The 25,591-nt window shown below is 40.8% G+C and overlaps 1 protein-coding gene across 1 annotated transcript; it reads left to right on the plus strand.

Moving 5' to 3' along the window:
• The first annotated feature begins 676 nt into the window (after positions 1-676).
• On the plus strand, positions 677-24,714 carry lrrn3 (leucine rich repeat neuronal 3). The gene is made up of 2 exons (XM_005799066.3): positions 677-1,171; positions 20,981-24,714. Exon 2 carries the CDS (start codon positions 21,372-21,374, stop codon positions 23,499-23,501), a length of 2,130 nt encoding a protein of 709 aa, XP_005799123.1. The 5' UTR covers positions 677-1,171; positions 20,981-21,371; the 3' UTR covers positions 23,502-24,714.
• The last annotated feature ends 877 nt before the right edge of the window (positions 24,715-25,591 follow it).

Here is a 25,591-nt window from a genome sequence, read left to right on the forward strand (position 1 = left end):
CCTCCGATTGTTAACCAAAATTAATTCAAAGGAGCCTAATATCAAACAAAAACATTACACAAATTTAACCGTTTTTCAAGATTTTATATCCATCAGTTATCTCAAGCCCATCAACATTAATACTTTAAAACAGTCCATAGTAAAATCTTTTCCAGACTTTGTTTGGATTTCATATATATATATATATATATATATATATATATATATATATATATATATATATATATATATATATATATATATATATATATATGCTTCATTTCATGTCTACTTCACAACTTACAGTCTATGTACTCCAAACCGAAACCCATAATGACCATAAAAATTAGTATTAGTTTATATGCATTAAAAAACAACTATAAATGCATAAAAACTGCATATCTACAGGCGAAATGTGCAAATGATATTCTACTTCAAAAATTATACAGCCATATAAGCAAAATGTATGATAGCGTCACAAAATAATAATTAAAAAAACATGTTTAGTTCAAAACAAAAGCAGCTTCCATTTGAATTCTCGTCATCAAATCCCATTTTCGGAGGCTCCTGAAGTGACTCGGATGACTGACATTTTTTGCAGCGGGCTTTCACCTCCAAACAGGAGAAAGACAGACGAGAGAACGGGCTTTCTGGGGGAAGATGACTGGCGGCTCCGCTCGGCCAATCAGAGCGGGGAAGCTGCTCGGAGTTCGCCCCGCTCCGCTAACGCCATTGGCCGCTGCGCCAGAGAGTCGGGTGGAGGTTCTGTGCTCATATTAATGACTGCCGAGGAGACGGCGGCGCATCTATGTGGTCCGCCTGACACTTGATCGAGGGAAGAGATGCGCCGCTGATCGGCCGCTCTGAAGACGGAGAAGGGAAGGGCACAGGGAACACAGGAAGCTGTATCCGCACTTCTCCTTCATCCCCCTCCTCCTCCTCCTGCTGTTGCTTTAGGAACATTTTTGTCTCATAGAAAGAAGCCCGTGTTATTTGCGTGCGTCCCCCTCGCCACCTGCCCCCCTCCATCGGGTGAAAGCAGAGAACTGATTTCTCATCAGCGGCGTGAAAACGACCACACATTGTTGCCTGCTCCTCTTTTTGTTGTTTTGTTTTCTCTTTTTTCCTCCTCACTCGATTGAGATGGGAATATAGACGGGCAGCGCTTTGAATACGACGATGGTTGAACCGGGTAAGTTTTTTTTTTCTCTCCTCTCCCTCTGTCATTTCGTTTTGGCGCATTTTGCCAAGTTGATGCAGAACGCTTCAATTCACAGGAGAAAGATTTTCTTTTATTATTTAAAATCCAGACATGTAGTGATGAATAAGGGTGGAGGTGGTGGTGGTGGTGGTGGTGGGCGCTTGCGGAGAAAGAGGTGCACAGTAATTAGGCGGATGACTGGCCCTCGAACCCATCGCTGTAGACGCGCTGTTTTGCGCAACTGTGCACGATGCAGATTCGGACTGCGCCGAGGCAAACAAGTCAAACCAACTAAAGACTTGTGTCGCCTACCAGATGCGTCTTAGAAAACATAATAAAATAAATTAAAAATCAATAGAGCGGTGCCTAACACCCCACCACCACAACATGCACACATACACAATTCACTCGCTTTTTTCCTGTCTTTTTTTTTTTTTTTTTTGCTTTTCTGTTAAATACAGCCCCAAAAAACAAATAATAATAATAAAAAAACACTACTTAAGTGCATTTCGCATTCCCATCACCTCAGTGATGGACAGATTGCCTTCACAGCCGCTCTCTGGCATGTTGGATTCTCTGGCTTTTTACGTAATTAACACGGCAGCTGAGAAGCATTCACCATCACCAACGAACCTGATCACCTGCTCATCATCCCTCCTACATCCACGCATCCAGGGATCTGGTTGGTAAACAGAGAGCGGGATGGCACCCACTAATTCTCCCCCCACCCTCCCCCTCTCACCTCACATACACCATCACACTAAGATCCTATTGAATCTTTCAGGGATACGGATTTAGAATAGAGGGCAATGAGTATGACATCCCCTCCCTCCACCCACCATCCCTCTTCCATTTGGGTTTTTGCTTCTCCTCAGTTGTGAATTCAATCGATTTTGCCCTGCATGATGCAAATGACTCAGCCGAGGCAGCCGCTTTTATATGAAAACTACGCTTTGCTGGTATAACCTGGACTCGCGCACGAGGCCACAGATTGCACCCACGTTCGTCAGGAAACCTGTAACCGTTTTTTTTTTTAAGTTAACCTCTGAAGCAAATATTTACAAGGCGAACTCTCAAAATATGAGATCAGAAACTCAACATCCATTTACATTGTTGCATCACCCCCCTCTCACCCCTTTCTTTCTTCTACAGTGATAAACAGTGATGGGTTTACTTCATTAATTTTGCCACATTTGCTCAAAACAAATCAATATTACATGTTCACAACAAGTCATACTCTTTAAGTGAGTGGGCTTGCGAATTGCCTATTGATCTGTGTGTGAAGGGAACAGAGCAGTGGTGGGAGAAAAGGTGTTCTGCCTGCAGTGCCTTGTCTGGGGGGGGAGAGAAAGGACTCTACGAGCATGACAGGCAGCACAGTGTGGGTGTTCCATATTCATTTTTTCTTTCTTTCTATAGGCAAGAGGGCAACAGGTTCCCTACGAGTGTGTGTGTGTGCGTGTGTGTGTGTGTGTGTGTGTGTGTGTGTGTATGCGTGTGTGTGTGTATGTGTGTGGGTGTGTGTGTGTGTGCCGCTGAACGCCACAGTTGGTTGGAAGTGGAGTTTGAGGACTTTAACTTTCTGTAGTGCAAGTCAGTTGAATCCGTGTTTTTTTTCTTCTTCTTTCATCTCCTTTTCATTCTTTCATATGTATGTAGATATTTTTTAAAGTCAGTTTGAAAACTGCTAAAATTGTTCAGAGATGCCAATAAAGTACCAGAGTTATCGCAGGCTAAAAGGGGTAATTATAGCCTTGCTGTGCACTGCCACTCAGCTGGCTTAAAGAGAGCTTCCGCAGGTCTCAAGTTTTCCCCCTGGACATGTCTGCGGTTTGCGGTTGTCGTCGCTGCGCATTGCTGGTCAGCTGGCTGACAGCAGGCCACCAGATATTTTCTTTCACCGGCAAGAAAGACAAATTTAGCTCCTGCTAAATGTTCCCCTTTGTCGAATACACTACAATTCCCCGTTGTGGAAAGCAAAAGGGAAACATCAATCAGCTCTAATGAAGTTCTAACACTGCCAGTTTGGTTCTCTATAAGGATTATTTCTGTTCGGCAGCAGGCTGCAGGCTGGCCACTTGAGCAGCAATGCTTGTGTTTACTCCCTAAAAATGCAGGACAGTTATAATACATGTGATTCGTCTAGCAGATCAGAGCTCTGATCTGGAAATGTTACACCTGAGAATCAGTTTTGATAAAAACTGGACAAGCAGTAACACACAACCACGCAATTTGTATATGCAAATAGGGAATGGGAGTAAATAGGTCTGTCTTCTTCCCACTCCTTGAAAACACGAAAGCATTTACTTTGAAAAGGTACAAATACAATATTATTTTAGAAACCATAAATTTGTTGACTTGTTTTTACTATATGTATATTACTGCATATGTTTGTGTATATGGGTGTATATAATTTTTTTGTTCCATTTTTTACCTATTAGGAGGTGTAATTAGCATTTTTCCTTTAATATGGCTCAAGACAAAGCAACAACAGTATGATCTGCTCTCGTTTTCGTGGCAACTGCTATTAGTAATAGAAGCTTCATATATTTTTAGCTCAGTTTTATGTGCTCCAACCCCATTATGTAATGTGGCAATTCATCAGAAGTCCTAATATATAGTTTTATTCTGCAACCTTACTCCATATTTAACAAGTTGCAGACCTATGGGAGACTGGAGTGACTGGCTGCCAGCTGTTCTAGTTGAAGTTGTGACTCCAGGGGGCGCTCTCGTTGCATTTCGTACTAGTAACTAAAGAAAACAAAAAAAAAACTCCAACTTTTGAGCACAAAGTGATTGGATAGTGTTTTACGCAGCGAGCGTGTTTATTTGAAAACTAATAAAAAATTTAGCAAGTGTTTCATTTAGTCTATCAAAATGATAAGTAAAATGTGGCATAGACCTAAAGTGATTATGTTTGCTTTAAGTAGGCATTGCTGGTATGAGATTATTAGGGTATGATAACTTGGTCTAAAGCAAAAATAAGGAAAAAATAAACTTTTTGAACAAATTGTAATCCTTTGATTAACACTCATAGCCATCTTACAGCCAGCTGACCTGCAGTGTGCAGAAGCTGAAATATGTTATTCTCCGTAGATCCGGTGGAAAATGCCAGACTCTCCAACACTCATCTTGTCTTCATAAATAGTTTGAAATGAATGCTGAAATGCCGAAAGAAAGAAAAAAAAAGTCTTCCAACCCTTACTGCTGGTAACTCGCCCAGCCTGGTGCTGTCCGATTCAGACGACTCTCTTCTTCCCCAGCCCACCCTCCCTCCCTCCTCCATAATGGCGGTAACGAGATGCCCGGGGATCTACCAGAGCTTCTGAGTGAACTGTGTAACGTATTCAGAAGACGTCTTCGGGGGGATCAGCATGTTCAGCCGAGCGTGATCGCTCTGATAGCATCCTTTTCACAGGCAAACGCAGCAGCTCGGCAAAATAGAGTAAACAGCAGAGTCACAGGGCTGTAGGTGGAGGAACAGGGTTTAGATGGAGTGGATGGACAGGATACCAGGCCTAAATTATTATTAATCATCAGGAGGAGAGCTGGAATGCAAAAGAGCCGCAGATCAAAACACGCTTTGATGGCAACATCCATGACATTTTGCTGCTTTTATTCTGTATCAAAAGGTCAGAATGGGATGTGATGCTTCCTTTGTGTCCACTGACATTTACTTAGCATTTTTTATTCCAGTTTAGGAATTTAGCTTTGACTGTTTAAATGCATTGAGGAAAAACAAAAACCTAAATTAATGCTTTAATCTGCTGATTAATCAGGGATTTGTTTCTTTTTTTAAGTTGTCGCAGATTTATAATCAGAACGTGGGCATAATAGAGGCATATGCCCGTACTGCAGCTTCAAAACATAAACCATAAGAAGGAGGAGGACATCTAAAAAGTCCACTGCTGTGCTTCTCCATCTGTTCTGCATTCGCTTTTGACACATACGGCACGTCGTCGCGCTAATGAATACGTGCTGGATCAGCTGTCGGGTATCGATGAAGCTGCAGGGACCGACGCACGCGTTTCCGTCGAGATGGATGCGTCCGCGCAAACGTGTCAGAGTCAGGCTATAAATTCTCGCGGCTCAGCAAATCCCAAGTCGGACTCGTAAATGGACCCCCAATCCTCTGTCTGTTTTAGCCGAGGAACAGTAACAGAAGGAGAAAGCCCATATCAGACACCATGAAATCATAATAAAGAGGTCCAAGCCCGCAATAAACGCATTTCAGTGGGATATAATGATTGATTCTGTCTGCCGCAGGAACTTATTCCCTGCAGGCTGGTGGCCCCCTTGACCAGCCATATTTATTCATATAAATATAGATAGCTGTGCATCTGAGAGGCAAGCACACATGCCACATTCGCACCTGCAGATTCAATTTAGTTCTGACTTTGAGGGATATGCCACTGGCTCCCCTCACGCCTTCCCCCCTTCAACTCCAGGCTAGCAGCTATACATGAAACATTATGCAGATTTTTGTCAAGAGTAGGTCCGACTATATTGGGGGAGAAATGAGTGTTGCAATGTTCACTACGCCTTTGACCTTATCAGCAGCCGCCTTAAGCTGGATACCTTGGCTTAATTTTGATGGATGCAGCACAATGCGAATTAGACGGGATGGGGGCGGGTGAGGTGTGGGTGTGTGTGTGTGCAGAGCTCGGTTACTGTCTGCAGCACTGAGCATACATTAGGAGAATGAGTGAATTTTTTCTCCCTTTTTTGCATTTAGTGGTGGCTTCTTTTTGTCTGTACATTTGTACATCTGCCATGTCCTGTTAGCATCGAACCGGTGCAGCACGTTGTCACTTCTCCCTCACTCAGCCCCCTCTCCCAAGGGCGCGTCTTGTCCAGGGAGAGGGGCTGAAAAATCTGAGACGGGGTTCCTGTGGTTAATTTAGAACATCGATTTTTGCATTAACAGCCGACGTGCCGCTGATTCATGGCCGCACAAGCGCGGATGTAAAGGTTTCCATCAGCTCGCACATGGAATGCACGGGAACTTAGACACATGCTGCAAGTTTCATTATGCACAGACACATGGAAGGCTCGCTTTAATGGACTCTCGCTTACCTTTGAGAAAGTATAATAGTAAATCAATGAGGTGAAGGGCAGTGGGAGGGACGGTAAAGCCGTCCACCCGATACCGGATTTACTGTGAATGTATAACGAGTCTGATAACACTATAGATGTTATCAGACTTAAGGCCATAAGAAGAATTTATTTTAAAAAAATAATAAAAAGATTTGAATATATACATTTAGTAACATCTAGCTGCAGGTCTTCCTCCCTCAGCCTCTGTGTTAAGCAGAATATATATATAGTTAACATATCTGTAAAAAATTGCCCATGTCCCTCTTGAAAATGAGATCTAGATCTCAACGGGGTTTACCTGGTTAAATAAAGGAATATCTATCTGAAAAAACAACAACAAAAACATTCATAGTTATGTTAAATAACTAAGTGATATACAGTACTTTAGGACGGTCTTTGCTCACTTACAGATCTATGCTGTTTTTACCTCTTGTCCCAAATTTCTCAGTTTCAGATTCAGCGAAAGATAATCAGAATAATTACAATAAAATCTGGCTTTGATCCAAATAAACATGGCCTCATGTGAAAAAGCATTTACTCTTTAAAACAGGAGACGATTAAAGAAATCTAGATATTAAAGTTGAGAAAAGTACAGAATTGAGTTCTGATTAATAAATTCAATTAATTCAATAATAGCCTTCAAATTGTTCTAAAACAATGTAATGTACAGTGAAAAATTAGCTTTAGATTTTCTATTTCATCAGTACATTTGATCCATATTAGTTCTTTACATTGAATACTTACAATTTCTATATTTTCCAAAATGGATGTGGACTTTTTTCCCCATAACTGAACAGCTCCAGTCTGTAGCTCTGTTTCTTTGGAAGAGATCCTCCCTTTGTGAAACACAGTAGATATTAATCCAATGTAAAACAAAATAATAATTTGTTCATACTTTAAACTGTCTACTTCAAAACAAAAATGATAGAAACAAAGAGGTCCAGCTACCTCCACCCTCTGGGTTATTTTCTACAGCTTGTTTCAGCTGAGAAATGAATATTTCAAAGTTGTGTTGGCAAATGTACTGGAATGTGCCATTTGCTTAAATATAAACATTTTTGTTAATCAGGGTCAATTCTACAACTTGATTCAGAGAGAGTTCAAATGGTGTCCTGTTTATGATCGTTGTTAAGATTGAGCGGAACATTAGGTGGACAGAACGGGGCCTCGTCTATCCATCTGAAGCTTTTGACATACCAGTTCAATCTGTGCCCCAACCCTTAACTGTGGTCACGAGGTATCAATTATGACCAGAAGAACAGAATCCAGAACAAAAGGGGCTGAAATTGGCTTAATTTGTTGGCTCGCTAGACTCAGTCGAAGAAGAGTGCAGATTTTGTGCAGATGACGAGAATTTCTCCTTTAAAACTTTCTTTAGAGGTTTTCTTTGCACATCCCACTTTAAGGTGACCCTAGCACAGACCCAAAACTCACTGGAGGGACTTTACATCCCTTCTGGCCTGAGAACGCCTCGGGATCTGTCAAAACCAGGGAAATAACTCCAGCGTGGGAATTGGTAGAAATTCTTGCAAAAGAATGGATTCAGTCTGGCAGTGGTAACAAGCATTGTCGAGGGAATTAGGCCGACAGGAGTGTGCAGAACAGAAGACAGAAACCTGGATACGAATGCAACGCCTGCATTCTCCGTAGCTTATTGCCTGTGCGGGTCGTCATGCTAATGGTTAATAATGCTAACGTCGAGAGAAATCTTTTAACCATCAGGGTTTAAATAGCAGAGACAAATGTGAGAAAGCTTAGGGGGAAAAGAAAGAGCAGAGATCTAAAAGAAGGCATTACCATAAGAAAAGTCGAACGAGAAGAGTAAAAAGGTTAGAACAAGAGTCTGAAAAAGAGGTGGGGGGTGACTTGAAAAAAACCTTCCAAGGCTTATTACCAGTGGATCAAAATTCCCAGTGAAGCATCCCTACAATACATCGGTTGGTCTCCTGAAAGGAGGAGGCAATTCTGTTGTGCCCTAGTTTCCACTTGCGTCTGACCTTTAGGTCTTCCACCCAGTTTTACCACAGCGATTGTAATGCCTTGGCAGATGCAATACTGCCTTGTTACCTCTTAAACAGTGCAGGCTTCATAATCAGCTCCCCCGAGGGCAGGTGTGCTGTTCCTCTCAAAATTCCCTCGTCTATGCCCGTCGTATCCCAAAGATCCGATGCATCGTACCATAAAAGATTTTATTTTCACATGAGCGACAGGTCAACTCGCGACCATGTGCCGCATTGATGAGTAGCCAACCCGCAACAAAGTAATCACCTCCATGTCGCCGCTTCAGTACACCTCATCCAAGTGCCGTGAAGCGAGGGAAAGGATTTATAACTCATTTCAATAAAGAGCACAAAACAAACAGTTCGGCCCGGCTGTTTGGCCACCCAGACGACTCGAGTCAGGCTTTCCTGAGTTAGCACTGCAGAGTCACCAGGACCATCACTTCCTGCCCCCTTAGCGAGCATGCCCATTAATTTAAAGTGGTCATATCTCACTGGTCTCTAATCAAACTGTATTTGTGCCATTACTGTCCGCCGCAGCCCCAGTGTTAGCATAATGGAGGTGGCCTGGTGGGGATGCAAGCGAAGTGTTGCCAAGATGTGAAAAGCCTTTCACCTTGACAGCAGGGGTGAGCCTCTTAGAGGAAGCGCTGGCCAAGTGAGTGCGTCGCCTTCTCCAGATGGGAGCAAATTAACTGCAGGCTAAGAAATTATATAGTGAAAGTTATTAGAGGAACAACTTTGGAAAACAAATAGAAAAACAAGCGTCAGGCCACAACATATCAGCCTTGATGAGGGAAGAGCCCAGAGGTTTGACCTCTGACATATTATTTTAACTCAAAAGTTATTTAAAAATATAATGATGAAACCATGGGCCTATGGACAGTTATATATTGGAATATACTGTAGTTTACAAGTGGTGATTTGGGCTAAATTTAAAGTTTTATTACTTTACTGCAGTAATGTTTGCTTTTCTTTGAAAAAAAATTACAAAGAAATGTTTCTCACTAATTTCTACATATTTCCATGATTATGGCTTACAGCACATTGAAACCCAAACTTCGGTTTACTAAAAAGTACATCTATGTACAATATCCACACTCAGCTTGGAGTTTCTTTTTGAAACAGTTAAGCAAGGTACAGAAATGAGCAACCTGTCACAGTAGCAGCTAAAGACAAGAAGTTTGACAGTTGTTTCCTGATATGTTTGTGCGGTGGCGGCTCAGGAAGCTCTGACTCCAGCCACAGTCCACACTGTGTCATAATACCCCAAATTCTTGAATGGATCAGCTTTAAAAGGTTGCTGTTATCTTAGTTGCTTATGCAATTTTCCACCACAGTTTTTCCTTCCATTCAACTTTCCAGTAATATGCCTGGATCCAGTACTCTTAACAACAAACTTCTTTAACAGTATATATATATATATATATATATTCCTTGTGCTAGTTGTGTAATGCTTCTGCATTAAAGATTCATATTCTCATCTTGACAAAAAACAGTACTTTAATTTTACAATTGCTTTGAGCCATAATCATCATTATTAACAGAAATAAAATGATATTAGAGGATATCACTTTGTGTGCAGTGAATCTGAGTTTCAGCGGATCTACTAAGCCTGCACTGGCAGCCATGCTAGCTGTCTTAGCTTATTGCTAAAGATTGCTGTCTAAAGGTGCTGCCTTAGAAGTGGTGATTTTACCAGAAGCATGCCCTTATCCAACTGGGTAAATATTATTGGTCACATTTTTTATTTCATTTTGCACTTTACATAGACATAAAAATAGAAATAGAATCCACCCTGCCATCCACATTACCATGTATACATAAGTAAATTTACTTGGGTATCTTCCCCCGACTTCTCTCATTATAAGCGATTTCCTAATGCCTTCATTCAGCCATGGTACAAAGCTCACTGACAATTTCTGATGTTACTTTGTGCTCCATTCAACCTGATGCCTTCAACATCCTACAAACCATGAAAATAGTAAGACACTAAATTTTAGTGGTTCTAAACTTGTGGTGTATTACGGAACCAGCTCATGCCTACTTGTAACGCTGATGCAATGACCCTGTCATTACAAAGACTTAAAACCTTTGAGGGAAATTAGCTGGAGAATTGATCTGACAAGTGCATTTTGCTTCACTTATTTCTTGCTCCTGGCAAAAATATATCACAGCATAGCTGCTGCAGAGAAAGGTTTCATGCTTTGCTGATTTGGAGAGTATTGATTACGATAAAAATATATAAATCATCCTGTCCGTGAAGAATTTGTGATCCATTTATAAACCCAACAATGGTTCTGAGCGGCAACAGACAGAATTCACAATCGGTTTCACTTTTGTCAGTTATTTCATTTGGTTATACATTGGAAAAAGGTATATGTTAAACATCATTCTTCTTTATTTTAATGCCTGTTCTTCAAATGGAGCACAAGTCAAACCAGAACCTAGAAAGAAAGCTCCTGTAGGCCATCAGTCCTGCACCTACCAGGTGAATTCAGCTATCAGCCAAAGCATTATAGCCTGACAGCTCAAGTGAATAGCATTGATCATCTTGTTACAGTGCACTGTTCTGCTGGGAAACCCTGTCTCTTTGACACATACCAGCCACTAAAAGATACAAACCCAGAAAAACTTCTCAGTGCCCGGGCCCCGTGAGGCAGCGACATTCCCTGAAAGCTTTGACGACCACAACAGCAACGGCACAAACTGCTTACCGACACAACGAGGAGCCCAACGCAGCGCCCTGGCTTCAAGACTCCCTCGATCCCAATTTGATTGAGTGGTCACAGAACGTGGTCCCAGCACGTAGCGCTCAGCTCAATTTCCCGGTTCCGGACACGGCGAGACACCACCGGAGGAGACTCCCTTACGCCCGGATGGGCAAGAGCTGTTTGCGCGGCGTGAGGGCCCCTGCTCAATATTACACTGGCTTTGTAGTTCTCGCAGATAACTGCATGTTGGAGCGTTTGGATAGTGAATATTTATAATTTTGAGTGGTGTGCTGGAAAAAAAAAAAAAGGTCAATGAAAGGTAGACGTAGTCGTGTCTTGTGACAGAATTCATTCCCCTTGAACTTTACCACATTTGACTTTATTACATTTTGTAGTTGGACAATACAGCTGAAAATGTATAGCATTTCATATTAAATGATATTGACAATTATTGATCATTTATTTGTTTTAAATATCTGAAGTTTTGCCAAACTGGTAGTGCAATCTTTCCCGTTTTATCCACAGCATTCCTTCCATGCCGCTGATTTTTCATATTTAAAACATTTATGAGGCATGGTGTCAAAACCTGAAACTGCTGCTGCACAAGTTCCTCAACAGATTGTTGCTAGGTACCCAAAGAGTCAGCGAGCGAGTCAGTTGATGCTACCAGCCTTGCTTTGCTGTCCGTGAGAAGTTGAGCGGGTAAAATTTTCCCTCTGCCTACATCCCCCAGAATGCTTTGCAGTTCTGGATTGGAGTTCAGTGAAATTACTGAATATTCGGTCAGACATATCTATTTATTGTCCATCTCTAGGTTGCACTAGATTTTATTTAGACTGACGAGGGCCAAGCTTTTTAGAGTTAAACACCTCTTTTTGTTCACAATTGTCTTTCCACTTATGTGCTCGTTTGCACTGGTCACATAAAAACCCAATTAAATACTTTGGTATTGTTTTTAGTACTGTAACGGTCTAACAAAAGGTCATTGTATATGAATATATTAGCAAGACACTGCCTGATAGATTTTAACACTTGTCCAATACAACTCTATTCTGTCTATGTTGGATTTAAAGGCAGCTATGAGTAGGAGGCAGTGTCAAATGCCAGTGATTGAATCTACTAGTGTTCAGCAGACCCAGCAGTAATTCACACAGTTAAGGTTTCCTCAGAACAAACCAGATGCAGGGAGCTTGTTTCCTGTAATGTTCACAGGACGGATTAATTCTGGCCAAAGCGAAAAAGCCCATGGGCTAGACTTGTCAGCCTCCTACTGTAATGGAGTTGCTTTAGAGTTCGTGGTTAGAATGATTGCCCCCCACATTCCTCCCTCTGACACCTGGGAACTCGAGTTAGCACCATGAGTGAACACCTTAGCCTGACCTATAAAAGGGCTCCCTAAACAAACACTGCAGTTCAGCTGTAATGTGTTGGTGCAGGTGGAGATTAGGTTACCGGAGATCCCGTCTCCAACGGGCTGCGTTACGTTTCCAGGTGCTGATTATGTATCTGTGGACCTCGGAAGATTACCTGGAGGTTTTCTACGTACAAATACCCAAGCATCCATCTTAGGATTCGATTTTCCCCCGGCCATATTAACCACATTTCTCCCTGTCAAACAGCTGCAGAGCCACTTATTGCCAAACACAGCGCAACTTTTTTCCTCTTCTGCCAGGAGATCCTTGTTTTATCTGTTTCTTTGACTCGTTTTTGAAGCATTTATATTGCGGGGGGTTTTTTGCGTCACGACAGCCCCCTACCCCGCCCTAAAATGCCACTGGGGGTTATTGTACATCTGCTTAAACTAAGACAAGTTCCTCCTCTACAAGTCCTTTTGTCCTCCAGATCTTTCCACTCCCCCTCCCATCTGACTTTGCCTCAATTACCGCCAACCGAGCAGCGTATTGTGGGAATTAGCTGTATAAGGCAGCGTTGCATGGAGTGGGGTGGGCTGTGACTGGACCTTCACTAATAGGTTTGTACAAGTCCACAGTCTCAGCAGTCACAGTGCAGGGCCTCTGGAACACAGACTGCCTCCTTGCCTGGCTCTGCATAATGTCGTCGCCAAACACCAAATTATGCGCTCAGACGCCTGGAGACAATTTGGATACTTCACTTGAACTGATTAAAGTGCACTTGAGTATGTGAACTTGTAGTTTATTGATATTCTAAATAAGGGTTGTACATCTGGGATCTGTGGCTGAAAACGTTCAGGTCTTAGTTAGTTGGGAGTGGCTCAGAATAGACTAGAAATATCCCTTATCATCCCACAATGGGGGGATTTCTGTGCAACAGTAACAAAGTGACAAGTAATCATTTTTTATTTACATTACCGTAGCATGATATATGTACATCTAAACATTTCTACAGTGGAGGCATTAATGTAAAGTCAAAGGCAGTGACTCTCTCCTAACCAAAATTTTTCTCCAGAGAAACTACAATTAAACCTCAAGTTAGTCATACCCCTTGCAGATGTAAGTTTACATATCAAGAATGTTTCTTGAGACAAGAACTAACTTTAACATTTGGGAGTAGCCGCACCAGAGGTCTAACAAGAATCTGATATGTGGAGGGAGCTACAGATTAGGCTGATGTTCAAGAGGACTTGCATTCCCAAAGAAGTGGAGCTCTTCCCTAAAGATAAATAATCAAAATGCCATTAGAAATATAGAAAATGCTGGTCAGTAATTATAAAAAGGTTGGATTACTCCATTAATTATTACGGGGGTATACAATTTTGATATGAGCAAATTAAATGTGAGCAAATTAATTTTGCATTAAATGTGAATATATTTTTCTTTTACTTTTGCAGCACTTCGTTATGTTTGAGAGATGCCGTCTTCACTCAGAAACCAATTTCGTGTTTTTATAATTCCCGGTTTAAATGTACATTTAGCACTGGGATGGCTCGGTTTTCGAGTCCTTCCCATATCGGCTCAGCAGGGCCAATAGGCCGGAGTCCACCCTGACGACTCTGATGGCTCAAATTAGCATCCCTTCTTCAATTGTAAATGTGGTCGTTGACCGTCAGGCCAGAAGGTAGGAATGTGAATAGTCCATGTTGGGGGTGGGTATCTATGATACCTGCAGGAGATCAGGTCTCCTGTAGGTAGTGCTCTTCAGTTTAGTTTTGAAGCATACATGAAGTGTTTTTGGAGAGATGTGACCTTTTGCAGCTGATCCATGATGTTGTGCTGCATTATCCAGGTCATTTTGCCAAATGTACATAGAGTTTGCAAAACAGAATCTGTTTCAAAAAATATGCAAAGGTTTTTCTAAAAGAAATTAGTAATGTTTCTCTTTGAAATAAAGCTAAGAGGGTATAACATGACAGTTTAGAAATAAACTAACCAAATTAATTGTGTTGATCCACCTCAAAAAAATCATGCAAAAAGTGTAAGCAAAAGAAATCTGGGAGACTTTGCACATGCAAATTTGCATGCAGCCTTTTGTGCTGTGGAGGATAAATAGGTGACTGCTTCACCTATTTAGTTCACAAGAACTAATGGCATTTATTTCAGTCATAATCTTGCGGGGGGTGACCAAGGTTCCATCACTATGTGACAGCTGGTCAGCAAACCTGGCAAACATGATTGATATGGCAGCACTGAATGCACATGTGCTTTATCAGGCATGCATTGGGGTGCAGGAGAGACGGGTGGACTTCCTGGTTGAGCTTGCAAAAGAGTTCGGCAACTCTCATGTGAGTGAGAAGAAGGCACACAAGGAGAAACTGCTTCGGCAACAACCTTCCACACCCAGCTCAGGCAAAAGGGCGAAGTGTCAGGTCAACCATCGATGCAGGATGCGTGTCCTGAGGCCGAAACATCATCAGTGACCCCTCACACCCCCACCATGGACTGTTCTCCCTGCTGCCCTCTGGAAAGAGGTTCTGCAGCATCCGGTGCAGGCCCACCTGGTTCCGAAACAGCTTTTTCCTACTTGCCATCAGACTGCTGAACTCTTAACTGGACTTTATATTTTATATTTAGATTTATATTCATATTTTATACTGTTGAAAATGACAACAAAGTCAGTCGAAGTCGAAGTCTAAGGAACAATTGTGCAACTGTGAGATGCGTTGAGGCCATTACCAGGGTATTGATAAGGTAATGGCCCTATTTACTGAACAAAAGCACCTGCTAGATAAAATCCTTCAGGCCAGTTGGACTATCGAAGCCGATATAGGTATACGTCAAAGTGGACTAACTCAAGCCATTCTAGTGTTAAAGCATCTGGTACAACAACCTGGTTTAGATTTTATTATTCCACATTTCCTAAAACATGAAAATACAAAAAGAAAACAAATTACCTTTCCTCAGTTTGCCTCTGAAAAGACGGTCTTAAGCAGATTCTAACTTTAGCATGGTTTATTTAATCTCCTATGTGTGCCAAAGTTTTAAAAATGCTTAAATCTTCTTCCATGCCCTTTTAATAACTCTCCTAGAACATGAAGGAAGTGGTATTATTATTATTATTATTTTTAATTTTGTATTTTTATATAATCTTAAAATAAAAATTTGACAAAAATGAGTAACCGCTGTTTCACCATAAGAAATCACTAATTATATTGATTACTTGCAAGTACTAAAGAGAAAGGGGATCATATTATGTTTTTAAAGGGATTTGTCAAAGCCATTTTTAAAATAGGAAGACAATATGAAATACAACGTTGAGTAATTAATTGAATTTATCCTAGTTGATCAACGTTAAAACGTCGACTGCCTCATATGGCGCATTGTCCTCTGTGTCCTAATCCAATCATGGATTTCCAGCACTCTACACAAAGCAGACAACAAACCTGGCCAAACCAAATGCTTCCTCTTTCCTAATCTACTGCCAACACTGCTGCTGGCCACCACATCATCTGCTCGTCCATCCTCCAGCCAGGCCAGAATCTGATGGTGTAATGTGACCCGCGGACCTCAGGAACAATTGATCCCCCTGCCCCCATTAACATCCCCGGCTTAGCAAACAATAGCGCGCCCTGCTAGAGCCACCTGTGGTGAACGCAGATTGTTGCCAAAGCAATAACAATTAAGCCCGACACATTACGCCGCCGGCGATTGTTATTAGGGAGAAGAACAGCCAAAGCGAGCACAGGTGAGACCCGAACACTGTAGGCTGAATTACAGCATCTGTGCCGTGCTTTTAGGGTGCAGCTCAACCGCATAACCTACACCGAGGAGCGAGTGCTGAGGGAGAGAGGCTAAGCTCTGTTTATCAGAATGCTCAGGGTGTAGAAGCTTATTAAAGTGCCAGGTGCTCTTGAAAAATAATACCACCACCCCCATTGACCGCTCCTCTCCACCCTCGTTCGAATTTCACTGGCTCCATGTCCTCCTCTACCCATCCACACCAGAATCCAGTCAATGCTGGAATAGAGCTCCAGGAATAAAGTGTTGGCTTGGATGTGGTCGAGGGGAGACATTTCTGCTGCCATCATATTTACCTGATCCTTACAACACACACACACACACACACACAGTTCCTCCGTGGCTACTGAGGTGGAAACAGAACTGTTGATGAAATGAAATCGTTTCTCAAAGCTTCCTTCATTCCTCCCATTTCATCCCGTCTCTTTTTGACCGCTCCTTGTAATGCGACGGCCCGATCTTTTAGGCCCAAAATATCACAAGCGCCATCAAAACCATCCTCTCAGTCTCACAGATGATAAATTGCATGCTGCACTTCAACCGAAGCGTGCGAGAGGCGCCAGGTTAGAAGGAAACAATGAAGGCCTAACGTGCGTCAAGAGGATGCACTGTAGTTATAGCTCTAGTTACTTCCTGAAACAATGTCCTGTTCGATGAGCACTTTTAAGCTCAATTAACAGAACTTCATAATGTTCATCATCTTTAAGACACTTATGAGACGTGTTTAATTTTAACAGCATCCACTGGAAAGGTTTCATGCCAAAAAGCATTTACTGATAATCAGAGAATATAATCATGAAATCACAACACAGCAGCAGAGTGGTGGGTAGGTAATAGGGGTGTAATGGTAGGCATAAATCATAATAAGGCACATTCCTGATTTCATGGTCATAGTTTACTACATTAGCAAAAACCAAGCAAATGCAAAGCATCTTCTCACTGGTTCAAAAAGAAAAGACGTTACCTAAGAGGGCAATTTCTTTTTGAGAACTAACCGTTCCCTGTGAGTTTTTTCCATCCTGCCTAAAACGACAAGGCAATCAACCATTAACAGCTCTTACAAGGTGAGATAAAAAAAACAACAACCCATCTTTAGTTTGTTTTGACAAATTGCAAACTCTTAAAATATACGTCTGTTTGCTTCATTTTTATTTGGCATTTCTGTGGCCAAAATCTCATTTAAGCCTCTTGTGGTTTTACAAACCAAATCCAAGTTTTATAAACCTCAATTCAACAAAGAATTAATTAGTTCAGGTTTTATCAGACAAAGCATTTAGAATTCTAAAATTTGCAGTAATCCCATAGCTCAGAATCTCCAAGAAAGATGCCTGAGTGGTGGGGACTTTCTTTACGCTTTTGTAATTCGTAGTAGTCGGACAATGTTTTTTAAAATTTAACATTGATTTTAGTGCACTTTAAATGGCTAAGTTACATAAATAAGTGATTATTTGGAAAGTGCAGATTTATCATGGGAACTGTTTTTGCACTGGTGTTTCAAAATGAATGTGCAGGATTACAAAAAAGGTCAAACTTTGCATTGGTTTGGTGTGGCAGCCTTTGGATAAGATCTTAAGCTATTTTAATAATTTTTTGGTGTACTGGGACCAGTAAATGAAAGGCTTATTCTGGATGAGACTGCCACAACTAATAATACGAAAAGCATGTATAGTGACAACTGTTGCATTCATAGTATTTAATATATTAAAACTGTAAATGCCAGGTTTGCTGAAATAAATTAGTGGCATCCGTGGTATGTATTTTAAGATAGAAACACTAGAATTACTACTAATACTATTAATAAAACAAGTAAGACACTGCAAAAAACAAACATGGTGAAAAAGTTGAGAAATATTTTCTTTTAAATGTCAGAAGAACATAATCTTGGACTATATGGCTCGGTTTTATTGCATATGGTAAAAAAGGTCGAATGATTGTTTTGCTCTTAAAACCACTCAACTCTGTTTTCATACGTAGCAAATCTGCTATCCCCTCACAAGCAATCTTCCAATAGACAGCTTAAAAGGAAAAAGTAAATACTCAGTTTTCCGCACATTAATTCTCTGCAAGGATAACTAGTCAGAGAAATTTTTTAAAAAATGTTAACATTTTCAAAAACATTTTGTGAATAAATGCCTGTGTAAATAGAAAAATACCAACTTCTATAGAAGTTACATCGTTACAGTAATGCTCATGTTTTTTTGTTGTTGTAAAACAAACATGTTTGATTTTGTTAAAAAAAAAAGTACCCTATCTCAAAATGGCAAGAATGGCTTCATTCCTTGAACTAATTTGTTCCAATTATTATAGATGCAAGAAAATCAGACCGTTTCATCAGCAGCAGCAGCAAGTGTTGTTTCTAGTTAACATTTTTTGACCTTGTTCTCCACTTTGTGGATAATATTTCAGAAACGTTTGCCAAAGTCTTGGACAGTGTTGGTTTCAAAGAAAACTTTTTAATTTAAAAGAAAAAGTCATTGATGAACTTTGAATATTTCTAGTCTCTTGGCAGTTTTTGATGCATCTTGAGCGCCTTTGATAATCCAGTTTATATAATATTTTTAATGTACCAATCTCATTAACTCGTTTGCAACAAAAAAGTCCTTTGTACCAAAAATATTTAATTAAACAAACAATGGGATTTGACCAGCTGGTTTAAACGGTGCAATTTAAAATCATCTTCAAAAATTCTCTCAATTTAGTTTTTTGCTTTTGTCACCACAGAATTCATTTTCAATGCATGAATTTAGAGGACTACGCTCGTTCCAAGGTGTAGGGTTTTCCACATGTCACTGACCTGTAATGTGAAGGCATGGCGTCTTGCATTTTTCTTTACATGTGTCCCAGCTCCCACACAGCTAATTAAAAAGGCTTAATTGTCTCGTTGAAAGGTCATCTGTTTCTGTAGAGGCCTGCTAATGAACCATTCATTTGATTCATGTGTGTCAAACATGAGAAGTGATTTTTCTCAGCTGCTTTCTATTGTTCTTAATGAAGTCTAAGCTTTGACTAAGAAATACAAATTTCCCCCAGCCCCAATAATACAAGGTTGAATTCTTTTTGATTTAGCATTGAATTTGATATCTACGGACAGTCTTGGGTGTTTTGTCTAATCATTGTTTTAATACCAGGAGTTAATTACAGCCTAAAAATGGTACTTCCTTCTAATACGTCCATGCCAATGTATCTAGATTGTAGAAAGGTACTTAAGAAATTTTTAGAACTTTTGGGTTGTACTTGAACACATTTTAATTTAAAATTACAAACTTTCTCAGCCTAGATGTTTTTTGGGGATGTTTTGTATACATTCTGAACATCTGAATATATTACTCTCAAACTACTTTTTTAGTAATTGGGTCTATCTGAAACCTGAAACTGGCTCGATATTGTGATGTAGGACCATATTACTAGTGTACCAGTATTTGTACTAAAATACATCAGCTCAATTAAAGAGCTGTTACTTCTGGACTTGTAAGCAGGGACTTGTGTATTCACACTTATTGAGCAGTAAACAGGTGCTTACTGCACATTTTTTAATTCAGTTTTTGGATATTGGTGACATTATTTCATTAATATATACAGTATATAATGTTTGGCATTTTAAGCAGATCTGACTTCAGATCCAGTTGAGCATAGATTTCAAGTTTTCCAGAAAATAAAATGAATTAAACCAGCACAGGTTTTTGGCAAAAATCAAAATACTGATGGGTTAAGTTATGACATGCAAAATCAAACATAAGACATTTCACATCAATATAAATTAATGTAGAGTCTTTTGTTAAGGATTATTAGATTTGTGGCCTCTTGTATTTAACCTCTAGTTGTACTGCAGGGACAACTAGATTAAACAACAAAAGTTTAATCAGGCTTGAAAATATAATAAAGGAATAACAATGATTATTTCCCATCCCAGTTATTATATTATATGACATAAATTAAATGAACAGAACTCTCCAAAAAGTTTGGATAATAATATTCACAGGAAGTGAATGCAGCTGAGTGGCAGTTCCTACTCTCATTGCTCTGTGGATGTATGAGAAGAATAATTCTTTTACTTCTCATTCAGTTACTACTTCTCATAAAATACAGTACTAAAGTCAGTAGAACATAGATTACAGTCTTTTGGTAGTCCAGTAAAAGTTGAACAGCACAACCACACTATATTTGGCTGGATATATCATCTCGTACCTTTCGGTATTCAATATTCATGGTTTCATTTTGCATGGAAATTTTGACTCCGTCTTTATTGCTTGCTATTCTTTAATAACATTTGCCCACCAATGCACTGTATGACTTTCACATATATTTAGAGAACAGCATGAACATTTTAATTTTTAAGCCTGCTATTTCTGTGTCCTCTGTCAAACAGGTGCGAACTGCATCTGGGTCAAAAGCTTTGTTTGCCTTTACCACCGAAACCATCTCATCATGTTGTTTGTGACTGGATGCCCATTTACTTGTTGCTATAGCGACTGGGATATTCCAGTGCAGCTTCCCTTAAAGGCCTGGTGGTTAAGCCCTCGGATGTTTGCCATTTAAGAATCTTAATGAGCTTTCTCTTTAACTAATATTAGGCTCACACGCCCCCCGAACGTCAAGACTGAATGGCATATCGTAAGGGCACATGCGGTACATCTCAGAAATGAAGTCTAGAAGGTCAAGCAGATATGAATCCATTGTTCTAAGTCTTGAAGGGAGCACGTATAAATGTCAACATGCATCAGTGTGCCTATAACAAATGTCAATATGCCCACAACCCTCTCTCATGACATTCCTTGACCACCTCCATTGTTGTGTAATACTAAAAGCTCTTCTCTCTGTCTTGTTTGTTTTCTGCAGGTAGGAATGGACTGGGCTGTGGAATCTCAAAGCTACTGAAGACGATCAAAGAGGGCATTTATCTTTAAGTAATACTAACATATAGGGTACAGATCTATACTTTTTTTTCTCTTTATCCCCATCTCCTACTTTTTTTGTTAGTACTGCAAGTTTGGCTCCAAACCCTTAAACTGGAAGCTATATTGAATTATTGGCCATTACATTCAAGGACACCTATACAGCAGGACATAACCCCCCCCAAGGGAACCCAGTGGTGGTGTCGGGTTTGGTGAGGGGGTGAGTCAGTCGCCTCTGCAACAGCAGCAGCAAATGGTTTGTTGTTTGTGAAGGCAACAACTGAGAACCCTTTATCTGAGAAGACCAACTTCTGTTGGGGGGAAAAAGGTTCAACATGAAGGACATGTCATTTGTTGATTGCCTCTTCATTGGGTTGGCTATGGCTTCTCTTGCTGTAGCCACTGAGGTGGGGCCCGACTGCCCGAAGCTTTGTGTGTGTGAAATCAGACCCTGGTTTTCTCCTACTTCAGTGTACATGGAGGTGCAGACGGTGGACTGTAATGACGTGGGACTCTTTAGTCTGCCAGAAAGATTACCAATGGGCACACAAGTTCTATTACTGCAAACAAACAACGTTGCCAAGATTGTTAAACCTTTGGATTACTTGGCCAATATCACAGAGATAGACCTATCACAAAACAACTTATCTTCTATCAGTGACATCCATTTGGGAAATCTTTCTCAGCTGGCATCCCTTCATCTGGAGGAGAACTGGATAGAGGAGTTACCTGAGCGATGCCTGTCCGACTTGGTTAACCTGCAGGAGCTCTACCTGAATCACAATCTCATCTCTTCTATTTCCACAATGGCTTTTCTGGGTTTAAGTAACCTGCTGCGGCTTCATCTCAACTCTAACAAGCTGAGGGTTATCAAAAGAGAATGGTTCGAACCCATGCCGAATCTGGAGATCTTAATGATTGGCGAGAACCCAGTTCTCTCCATTTACGATCTGAACTTCAAACCTCTTGGAAACCTCCGTAGTCTTGTTCTTACCAGAATGAACTTGTCTCAGCTACCAGACAATGCACTCACAGGTCTTGATACCTTGGAGAGCATTTCATTCTATGATAATATTTTCCCAGAAGTCCCCCATTCAGCCCTGAAAAATGTTAAAAATCTAAAATTTTTGGATCTAAATAAAAACCCAATATCCCGGATACAAAGAGGAGACTTTGTTGATATGCTGCATCTGAAAGAACTGGGGATTAATAGCATGCCAGAGCTAATTTCCATAGACAGCTTTGCTCTTAATAACCTCCCTGAGTTAACCAAAATAGAAGCCACTAACAATCCTAGACTCTCCTACATCCACCCCAATGCTTTCTACAAGCTACCACGACTGGAGACCCTCATGCTAAATGGCAATGCTCTCAGCGCCCTCCACAGGATAACCGTTGAGTCTCTCCCGAATCTCAGAGAAGTCAGCATGCACAGCAACCCTATCCGCTGTGACTGTGTAGTTCGCTGGATGAACATGAACAAAACCAACATTCGCTTCATGGAGCCTGATTCATTGTACTGTGTAGAACCTCCAGAGTATGAGGGCCAACATGTTCGACAGGTGCACTTCAGGGAGATGATGGAAATCTGCCTGCCACTAATATCCCCAGAAAGTATGCCGGGACACATAAAGGCACGCAAAGGGAACTCTGTGTCACTCCACTGTCGGGCATTTGCTGAACCAGAGCCAGATATTTACTGGATTACCCCGTCTGGTACCAGGATCCTGCCGAATTCCATGTCTAACAAATTCTATATGCATCCAGAAGGAACATTCGACATCTACGATATATCCGAAAATGAAGCAGGTGTTTACACCTGTGTTGCGCACAATCTGGTTGGAGCTGACCTCAAATCTGTTTCAGTAGAGGTGAATGGATATTTTCCTCAACTTGCAAGTGGATCCCTGAATGTTGTGATTAAATCAGTGGGGACAAACTTCATCCTTGTTTCCTGGAAAGGTCATCCTGGCACTTTGGCCCCCAGTATTAAATGGTACACGCTATCTGATCTGAATCATCCCACAACAGCGTTTAGCACCAGGGTTCCTTCGGACATCCAGCTTTACAACCTCTCTCATCTCCACCCTGCCACCCAGTACAAAGTTTGTGTGGATATCCGCAGCATCCACTACGACCATGACACCAAATGCATCAATGTCACCACTAAGGGATTAGAGCTGGCAGCCAAGGACACAGCAAAATGGGATGCAGCGCTAATCACTGTCTTTGGAGTGCTCTTGGCAGTGGTTTCATTGGCATGTCTGTTTTTTTATGCGTCTCTGAGGAACCGCTACTTTTATGGCAATATAAGGAGATATGACTCCAAGGCATTGCTTACACCAGTGGAAGCTACAGGTTTGCACTCTTCTTTCTTTACAAAGCTTTGGGATTCGGGTAAGGGTGTGCCGAGCGGAGTGGAAGTTAAAGCCACAGTCATAAATGTATCTGATAATGCCTTTTAAAAAGTCCAACTGTGGATGGCGTCTCATACTAACTACAGATAATGGACAATGCCATAAGCAGGGGTAGACGAACTCATGCTTTCAAAAGTATACCTGTGGCTAAGCCCCAGCTTAAACACACTGGCAAAATTTATAATTATAAATGGGATGAAACACTTAACTGGACTACATGGCATACCGCCCAACGCGGTGGCTTTGTGAACCTTACATGGAACTAAGCTATCGTCAATGGGAAAGGGTCTCTACTGCAAAAACACCAACTTGAGTTCAAATTCACCCAGAAACGCAGGCAGAGAAAATGAATCCGAGACGAAGATGGTGGCCAACTCTCTTGTAATTGACTGTTAAATGTGTTCAGAGTCGTGGAACTGTCCGTGTGGTCCCAAGCAATACCGTCTGTGCTTTGTCAAACATACATAGACGAGTTAGAGAAACAGTAATAACACCTGTCTATTATGGGAAAGGAGATTTAGTAGAGTAGACGAATACCAGTGACTATGGTGTAAGCCTTTTGATGAACTATACCCCATTTTTCTATTTAAAAGATGGATTCTTGTTTTTTTTTTCTTGAAAATATTGTTATATATTCTATTATGTTGATGTAATGACAAATCCTCTGTATGTGAAAAGTTTAAATGGGTTTTAAATTAAGGAGAGGAGCAAACTACTTTTGATTACAGCTTCACATTAAGCTTAATGAAATTCAGCTATGAAATGAGTGTCTAGAGAGAAGATTTGCCAAATGGCTGTTTATGCTTTGTAGTTCTCATTATGACGATGACTGGGAGACAATGCGGATACATTCAACTAAAACTAATATGAGAGGTTGATTAAAACTGAAGTGAGTGATGCGTTGTCTCCTGAAGGAGTGGTTTGCTAAATCCTGGTAAGTGCCTACAACAAGAACTACATGAAGAAAGGAGGAAGAGGAACTGAGGAAATCTGTCAACCACAGCAAAACATGATCATGTCATCATTGCAGAATCAGAAACTATACTCCCAGTACGTTTAGTGGAAATACTTTCTCAGTATTTTTAGCATACATATTTTAAGGAAGCATTTTGTTATTGCTTTGGGTGTAAAGTCAAAAAGCCATTTTTATATTAACTGTATTATATGTGATCAATGGGCACAACAAACTAATCGAGAAAAGCGCTAAGAAAAAATAATAAATGTCATTGTTTCTTTTACAAACAGTTGTCTTTATCTTTTCATGTATGGATTGTCTAATTATCAGTGGAAACTGGAATAGTGTAAAGCATGTCATGTCTTCATTTGTAACTTATTACAGCTTAGTATGCGGAAGAAAATATGAAAATAAGCAATGGGTATGCCGATTTTCTGACTTGCAAGAAAGTGGTCAGCCCTCCTGATTTGTAGGCACCATCCTCCTAGTGAACTTGTAAAGATAAAGGAGGTACATAAAATGGATGGGAGTGGCTAATTTAGAACAGACATTAGAGGGCATTAGTAATGACATCATGAGTAGGGCAAGAGTGTTAAACGCAGCTTCTTTAACGCCCAACAGTTAAAACAGACAGTGAAGGTCAGTAGACCAAAAAGGTGGCTCATAGACATACTGGGAAGCAATAACAGAACTTGGAGGTGGAGTTTGATAGGCTAATTGCTTGTTTCATTCAGCTGTACAGCATATGTGGTGTAGGGATGGCCACTGGCTCTGCAACGAACACACACTTGTAAGTTTCATCCAAGCAAAATCACTCAGAGGGAGAACAACTGTGCTAAGCTGACATTGTGCCTTACTAAAAATGGGATTGAATGACAATTGCAGATGACCTCACATTGTATGTCACAAAGCCACACTGTATGACCCTCCAATTACTTTGAAGCCCTGTCGAGGCTTTCGAAGTACAAACTCTACCCTCCCAGTCAACTCTAATGTAGCAGAACATTTCGTCCTCTGTCTCTGTCAACTAGGTTCAGCTAGTGCTTATCACAGACATCTGCTCATAAGCCTAGATTTTTGTGACAAAATAAAATTTGTCAGTGAGGGTCCAAACAATTCATGTTTATGGATGCGGGCATTGCAGCAAGACCCTCACCTTGACCCCCAGACTTCTCTTTTGTCT

The sequence above is a fragment of the Xiphophorus maculatus genome, chromosome 17 (genome assembly GCF_002775205.1).
Source record: "Xiphophorus maculatus strain JP 163 A chromosome 17, X_maculatus-5.0-male, whole genome shotgun sequence".
Lineage (NCBI taxonomy): Eukaryota > Metazoa > Chordata > Actinopteri > Cyprinodontiformes > Poeciliidae > Xiphophorus > Xiphophorus maculatus.